The 8561-nt window shown below is 49.4% G+C and overlaps 1 protein-coding gene across 1 annotated transcript; it reads left to right on the top strand.

Moving 5' to 3' along the window:
- The first annotated feature begins 2759 nt into the window (after positions 1–2759).
- Positions 2760–3296, top strand: LOC141070545 (beta-1,4-galactosyltransferase 1-like). Its single transcript, XM_073559561.1, has one exon. It carries the CDS (start codon positions 2796–2798, stop codon positions 3294–3296), a length of 501 nt encoding a protein of 166 aa, XP_073415662.1. The 5' UTR covers positions 2760–2795.
- Positions 3297–8561: the final 5265 nt, after the last annotated feature.

Genomic DNA, 8561 nt, shown 5'->3' on the forward strand with positions numbered 1-8561 from the left:
TGAGACGTATTGTGGCCATGAGGGGGCATTGCAGTCGCAGGTGTAGATGTGATTGCAATGGTGAAACAATGACCAATGTCACAGGTAGGGGTCACTGTGTGTTCTCCCCAGGATGTGCACGGAGGCGTATGAAGGCCACAAGCATTGCTGTGACTGCAATGCAGACTAAAAATAAAATAAGTGCTAACCTTGGACATGCTAGTGTCCAAGGCAGATGTAGGGAAAACCTGCTCTGGAATGTTGTGTTGTGAAACAGACTGCAGGATGGTAGTCATGCAGTCCATTTCAGGATAGAAAGGAAAGGATGGGACGTGTTGCGAACTGAGGACTGGGGCAAGAGCAGAGCCCTTCCCTAAGTTTAAGCGCCAAAGGCCGGGTGCCGGTATCCAAGGTTGTGTGGATGCTAATGATCCTACAGCAGAAACTGGAGGAATAGAGGCTGTAATCACTTTATTCCCAACTAAGACTCGACGACACAGTAGCAACGTGTGTGAGCCGGGACATGATTGTGAGGAGTCCCTGAAGTAGGCTACAGCTACTTGTCATGCGAGTGGAGTTCTAAGTAACAGCAAGAAAGAGGAACTTGAGTGTAATTCATAACTGCAAGTACTTCAGATTAGCGCTAGTAAGGAGACGTTCAGTAAAGGCACATACGAAAGGGAGTGCTGGAAGGTTGTGTTCCATCTGCCTGGGAGTTGGCTGTACCCCTGACCTGGAGGACACGGCACTGAAGCAGGCACCTGTGTATGCCAGAAACGTGAGTAAAGCCTTGGAATTGCATTCAGCTGTGTCTCTGCCTTCTTCCTGCGTCAACCCTTCGGCACTGCTACATCTCCTGTCTGCACACTACACCATTTACCTCACATCTACTACAACTGCCCTGGGACTACAGCTCTGCCTGTGGAGAGCTATTACAACTCTGCTACATCCCACCATCTGTCCCAGAGGATCTTCACTGCAGCGCTGGTCGCCTCTGTCCAGATACCACAGGTGGCGTCACGAACTTATCTACACATATACTTTATTCAGCATCAATTCTCTTATTTTACATGGACACCCAGGGCCACGTACCGGGTCACTGCCACCACGACACATCCCCTTTAAGACACCGGCCCAGTACCGAGTGAACCCCACAGTCCTGGGGGTGATCCACCTTCTTTGGAGTTTCCTTCTAAGGGCTCATACTCACTTGCGAGAGACTCGCACGATTCTCATGCCAGTCTCTGGTATGAAAACCTGGCACTGCCGCCGGCACTCGGACCGGAGCGTGTGGCTGCATAGAAATACATGTAGCCGCACGCTATGTATGCGCCCTAAAGCTCCGAATGATATGATTCAGATGAAACCCCAAGGGATCCATTCACTATAATGAGGCAGCAGAGTTACTTTGGATTCCATCTGTCCTTTTCAGAAGTGCACAAAACTGTGGCCAACAGTGCTTTTATACTCGCCTAAAAAGGTAGACACCGCCGGATCACAGGTCCTATGTCATCCATAGTGCCTATATCTGCCTCATTATAGGGAATCTTCTGCCAGAGGTTACGTCTTAATCATGTAATTCAGAGATTTACACTGAAACCCCGGTGTAAGCGCTCAGCGACATAAATGTGAGCCGAGCCCTACTATGATCTTTGGGAGGCAGAATGGAAAAAATCAACAGCAAGTGAATTGGTATTATTTATTTTTTATGCAGTCCCTTATGCGGTATAAGTTATTAGACGACTTTATTCTTCAGGTTGGTACAATCACAGCGATATCAGATTTATATCAGGGTTTTGTTTGGCTGCTGTCACACACTAAAAGATGCTTTTTATTGCAAAAACTAATTTTTGCATTCCCATATTTAGTCAGGTATAATTTTTCCATATTTTAGCCGACAAGAGTCATGTGATGGCCTGCTTTTGTGGGATGAGTTGACATTTTTACTGGTACCATTTCCAGGCACATGACATTTTTTGACAGTTTTTTTTAATTCCTAATTTATAGGGGGTAGAATGAGCAATAACCAGCAATTCAGGAATTGTTTTTTTTCTTTTTTTTTTAAATACCGTTGCACGCATGGTAAAATTGATAAGGCAGATTTATTCTTTGGGGCGGTACGATTATAGTGATGCTCCATTTAAATAGTTTCTTTATGTTTTTGCACTTTTTACACAATAAAAACTATTTTATAGAAAAAATTATTTTTGCATCGCTTTACTCTGACAGCTATAACTTTTTTATTTTTCTGCTGGTGGAGCTGTATGGTGGCTTGTATTTGTGGAGACAAGATGACATTTTCATCAGTACCATTTTTATTTACTTCTTTTTGATCTCGTTTTATTGCACTTTTTGTTTGGTGGTATGATGATGAAGCAATTTTTTTTTCTTTATTTTTTTTATACGGTGTTCACTAAAGGCGTTACTTAGACAGTTTTATAGAGCAGGTTGTTCCGGATGCAGCGATACCAAATATATGTACTTTTTTCACATAATAAGAAAAATTTTAATCCAATAAATTTATTTATGTTCTTTATTTGGGGACTTGTAAAAATATTTTTACACTTTTAATAAGTTTTTTTAAAAGCTTTTTTACATTGTCCCTCTATAAGATATCATCCTTATACTGACAGATTGCTGATCTGATACTCTGCAATGCTTCTGCATTTTCCACCATGACACCCTGGGCTCGGTCACGTCACGTGGAGCGGCTCCGCTGCATTGTGCTGGATGGTCGCGGATGAACCCGGGCACTGGTACACTGCTGCGGCCCGTGCGGACCTAGTGCTGGAGCCTGCGGGCTGTGCGCACTCACCATGATGAAAGATCCGCTATTACAGGGCTCTGCTGCCGTTCTGCCGGGCGCCTCCTTACAGCGAGCCTGCAAGTTCCTGGTGCTCTACTGCGCCCTGCACCTCAGTATTACGCTGCTCTACTACATGTTCAGAGGGGAGACAACCCTCATCATTGAGCACCAGCAGTTCCGGCAGAAAGTGAACTCTTCTGTTGGCCCCCTGGTCTCTGTGCTGGCCACAGCAGAGCAACATGCCAGTCCGGCGACCACCAGCAGCAGCAGCAGCACCCCCGCCGTGGAGCTAGTGGGCTGCCTGGACACCTCTCCGCTCCTAGTGGGCCCTCTAAGGATCGAGTTTTCAGTACCGGTTGATCTGGAGCAAGTGAGGAAGACCAACCCAAATGTAATGGAAGGTGGTCGGTACAAGCCAAAGGACTGCAAGGCACTCAGAAAGTGGCCATTATTATACCATTTCGGAAATGCTTCTGCACTGCAGAGCATCAAAGTAGTGTCTGACAGATAGGCGTGGCAGTTCCTCACAAGCCACCTTCCCTGCAGGACCCTGAAGGACATCTTGTAGCTGGGGTCACCATGGAGACGATCAACACAATGTGATCGCATTGCGTTGTGCTGATGGAAGCACAGAGGGAGATCCCTCCCTCTGCGATGCTTCTTGGTGTTGCTGTCACTATTGACAGTGTCATCAGAGTTGTTAAACGTCCGCGATCGGTGCTAGCAATGACTGTGGGCGCTGCTGCAGGGTGTCAGCTCAAATATAAAGCTGACACCCACACCCAATCGCGGCGGCGCTCAGGAGGAGACCGCGCGATCGTACATGTAATGCGGTTTGCTGGAACGCAGGTCCCGCAGCACTGTACATGTAGGAGAAGGAGTTCATATAGTCATGTGTGGATCAAATGAGGTTTTATTGTGGTTCTGCAGCAAAACTGCACTAAGACACATATGAGTTTTTTACCTGTGGGTTCTCTGCAAAACTCACTAAAAATTAATTGTGGAAACTTAACCTAAGGCAGCCTGAAATGGATGTCTGTCATCCCAAGGTCAATGCAGCTTATCCGTATATTCTATGAGGTACAGCATGTCTGTCTGAGCGTGATCTGTGGTTAGGACAATAGTTCATTTGTGAGGACTACCATACCTGTATGTGATTATGAAATTATTTAAAGGGTAAAATGTGAAGTGACGGATTACTTTATCTAAAAAACTAATTAAAGCTGCCAAAAAGGAAAGCACATTGCTAAGGAGAGTAAAACTAATCCCAAACTGTTCTTCAGCTATATCAATAGTAAAAGAATCATAAGTGAAAGTGTAGGCCTCTTAAAAAATTGTGAGGAAAATATGGTTGTAGATGATGAGGAAAAAGCTAATATATTAAACACCTTCTTCTCCACTGTATTCACGGTGGAAAATGAAATGCTAGGTGAAATGCTGAGAGACATAGAAAACCCTATATTTAGGGTCACCAATCTAACCCAAGAAGAGGTGCGAAACCGGCTAAATAAGATTAACATAGATAAATCTCCGGGTCCGGATGGCATACACCCACGAGGAATAAGAGAACTAAGTAATGTAATAGACAAGCCATTATTTCTTACATTTAGAGACTCTATAGCAGGGGTTCTCAAACTACGACCCGCGGGCCACATGCGGCCCGCCAAGGACTTTTATCCGGCCCCCCGCCAGGCCGACATTGAACTCATGAACTGCACTGCAGTTCAATACCGGCGGGCCCTCTAATCGAGGGCGGGACGAGGCGCCGAGGAAAGGCGTTACGCAGCCCTCCGTATGCAGCAGAGCACAGTGCACACAGATGGCGTGATTATCATCACGCCGCCTGCGCGGCCTGATGACGTCATGCCGCCTGTGCAGGACTGAGATGAGCGGGCGCCTCTTCAGAGCAGCGGGGGACATAGGTGAGTACTGTTTTTTTTTTTTTTTTAACGCCGGGTCCTATTGGGGTCATTTACCTGCCTAATGGGGACATGTGCTGCCTAATGGGGACATTTACCTGCCTATTGGGGTCATTTACATGGCTAATGGGGACCTGTGCTGCCTAATGGGGACATTTACCTGCCTAATGGGGACATTTACCTGCCTAATGGGGACCTGTGCTGCCTAATGGGGACATTTACCTGCCAATTGGGGACCTGTGCTGCCTATTGGGGACCTGTGCTGCCTATTGGGGACCTGTGCTGCCTAATGGGGACCTGTGCTGCCTAATGGGGACATTTATCTGCCTAATGGGGACATTTACTTGCCTAATGGGGACCTGTGCTGCCTAATGGGGACATTTACCTGCCTAATGGGGACATTTGCCTGCCTAATGGGGACCTGTGCTGCCTAATGGGAACTGTGCTGCCTATTGGGGACCTGTGCTGCCTAATGGGGACTATGCTGCCTATTGGGGACTAGTGCTGCCTATTGGGGACTAGTGCTGCCTAATGGGGACCTGTGCTGCCTATTGGGGACATTTACCTGCCTAATGGGGACATTTACCTGCTTAATGGGGACATCTACCTGCCTATTGGGGACTTGTGCTGCCTAATGGGGACCTGTGCTGCCTATTGGGGACTTGTGCTGCCTAATGGGGACATTTACCTGCCTATTGGGGACCTGTGCTGCCTAATGGGGACCTGTGCTGCCTAATGGGGACATTTACCTGCCTAATGGGGACCTGTGCTGCCTAATGGGGACCTGTGCTGCCTAATGGGGACTGTGCTGCCTATTGGGGACCTGTGCTGCCTAATGGGGACTGTGCTGCCTATTGGTGACATTTACCTGCCTATTGGGGACCTGTGCTGCCTAATGGGGACCTGTGCTGCCTATTGGAGACATTTACCTGCCTATTGGGGACACTTACCTGCCTAATGGGGACTTGTGCTGCCTAATGGGGACATTTACCTGCCTATTGGGGACCTATGCTGCCTAATGGGGACCTGTGCTGCCTATTGGGGACATTTACCTGCCTGATGGGGACCTGTGCTGCCTATTGGGGACATTTACCTGCCTATTGGGGACCTGTGCTGCCTATTGGGGACATTTACCTGCCTATTGGGGACATTTACCTGCCTATTGGGGACATTTACCTGCCTAATGGGGACCTGTGCTACCTAATGGGGACCTGTGCTGCCTAATGGGGACCTGTGCTGCCTATTGGGGACATTTACCTGCCTATTGGGGACCTTTGCTGCCTAATGGGGACCTGTGCTGCATATTGGGGACATTTACCTGCCTATTGGGGACCTGTGCTGCCTATTGGGGACCTGTGCTGCCTAATGGACACCTGTGCTGCCTATTGGGGACCTGTGCTGCCTAATGGGGACATTTACCTGCCTATTGGGGACCTGTGCTGCCTAATGGGGACCTGTGCTGCCTATTGGGGACATTTACCTGCCTAATGGGGACATTTACCTGCCTATTGGGGACCTTTGCTGCCTAATGGAGACCTGTGCTGCCTATTGGGGACCTTTGCTGCCTAATAGGGACATTTACCTGCCTATTGGGGACCTGTGCTGCCTAATGGGGACCTGTGCTATCTATTGGGGACATTTACCTGCCTAATGGGGACATTTACCTGCCTATTGGGGACCTGTGCTGCCTATTGGGGACCTGTGCTGCCTATTGGGGACATTTACCTGCCTATTGGGGACCTATGCTGCTTATTGGGGACCTGTGCTATCTATTGCGGACATTTACCTGCCTAATGGGGACATTTACCTGCCTATTGGGGACCTTTGCTGCCTAATGGAGACCTGTGCTGCCTATTGGGCACCTTTGCTGCCTAATAGGGACATTTACCTGCCTATTGGGGACCTGTGCTGCCTAATGGGGACCTGTGCTATCTATTGGGGACATTTACCTGCCTAATGGGGACATTTACCTGCCTATTGGGGACCTTTGCTGCCTATTGGGGACCTATGCTGCCTATTGGGGACCAGTGCTGCCGATTGGGGACATTTACCTGCCTAATGGGGACATTTACCTGCTTAATGGGGACATCTACCTGCCTATTGGGGACTTGTGCTGCCTAATGGGGACCTGTGCTGCCTATTGGGGACTTGTGCTGCCTAATGGGGACATTTACCTGCCTATTGGGGACATTTACCTGCCTATTGTGGACCTGTGCTGCCTAATGGGGACCTGTGCTGCCTAATGGGGACATTTACCTGCCTAATGGGGACCTGTGCTGCCTAATGGGGACCTGTGCTGCCTAATGGGGACTGTGCTGCCTATTGGGGACCTGTGCTGCCTAATGGGGACTGTGCTGCCTATTGGTGACATTTACCTGCCTATTGGGGACCTGTGCTGCCTAATGGGGACCTGTGCTGCCTATTGGAGACATTTACCTGCCTATTGGGGACACTTACCTGCCTAATGGGGACTTGTGCTGCCTAATGGGGACATTTACCTGCCTATTGGGGACCTATGCTGCCTAATGGGGACCTGTGCTGCCTATTGGGGACATTTACCTGCCTAATGGGGACCTGTGCTGCCTATTGGGGACATTTACCTGCCTATTGGGGACCTGTGCTGCCTATTGGGGACATTTACCTGCCTATTGGGGACATTTACCTGCCTAATGGGGACCTGTGCTACCTAATGGGGACCTGTGCTGCCTAATGGGGACCTGTGCTGCCTATTGGGGACATTTACCTGCCTATTGGGGACCTTTGCTGCCTAATGGGGACCTGTGCTGCATATTGGGGACATTTACCTGCCTATTGGGGACCTGTGCTGCCTAATGGACACCTGTGCTGCCTATTGGGGACCTGTGCTGCCTAATGGGGACATTTACCTGCCTATTGGGGACCTGTGCTGCCTAATGGGGACCTGTGCTGCCTATTGGGGACATTTACCTGCCTAATGGGGACATTTACCTGCCTATTGGGGACCTTTGCTGCCTAATGGAGACCTGTGCTGCCTATTGGGGACCTTTGCTGCCTAATAGGGACATTTACCTGCCTATTGGGGACCTGTGCTGCCTAATGGGGACCTGTGCTATCTATTGGGGACATTTACCTGCCTAATGGGGACATTTACCTGCCTATTGGGGACCTTTGCTGCCTATTGGGGACCTGTGCTGCCTATTGGGGACATTTACCTGCCTATTGGGGACCTATGCTGCTTATTGGGGACCTGTGCTATCTATTGGGGACATTTACCTGCCTTTTAGGGACCAATGCTGCCTATTGGGGATTCTTGCACCACACCAGTCTGAGCCTGAGGTAAAAGTGGAGTTCCACCAATATGGGCACTGGTGAGGCTGCATTGATGGGCACTGGTGAGGCTGCATTGATGGGCACTGATCAGGCTGCATTGATGGGCACTGATCAGGCTGCGCTGATGGGCACTGATCAGGCTGCATTGATGGGCACTGATCAGGCTGCGCTGATGGGCACTGATGGGCACTGATCAGACTGCATTGATGGGCACTGATCAGGCTGCATTGATGGGTACTGATCAGGCTGCATTGATGGGCACTGATCAGGCTGCATTGAGGGGCACTGATCAGGCTGCATTGAGGGGCACTGATCATGCTGCGCTGATGGGCACTGATCAGGCTGCATTGATGGGCACTGGTGAGGCTGCATTGATGGGCACTGGTGAGGCTGCATTGATGGGCACTGATCAGGCTGCGCTGATGGGCACTGATCAGGCTGTATTGATGGGCACTGATCAGGCTGCGCTGATGGGCACTGATGGGCACTGATCAGGCTGCATTGATGGGTACTGATCAGACTGCATTGATGGGCACTGATCAGGCTGC

This window comes from Dendrobates tinctorius, unplaced genomic scaffold (genome assembly GCF_039654945.1).
Source record: "Dendrobates tinctorius isolate UK_male_01 unplaced genomic scaffold, ASM3965494v1 ptg000272l, whole genome shotgun sequence".
NCBI lineage: Eukaryota > Metazoa > Chordata > Amphibia > Anura > Dendrobatidae > Dendrobates > Dendrobates tinctorius.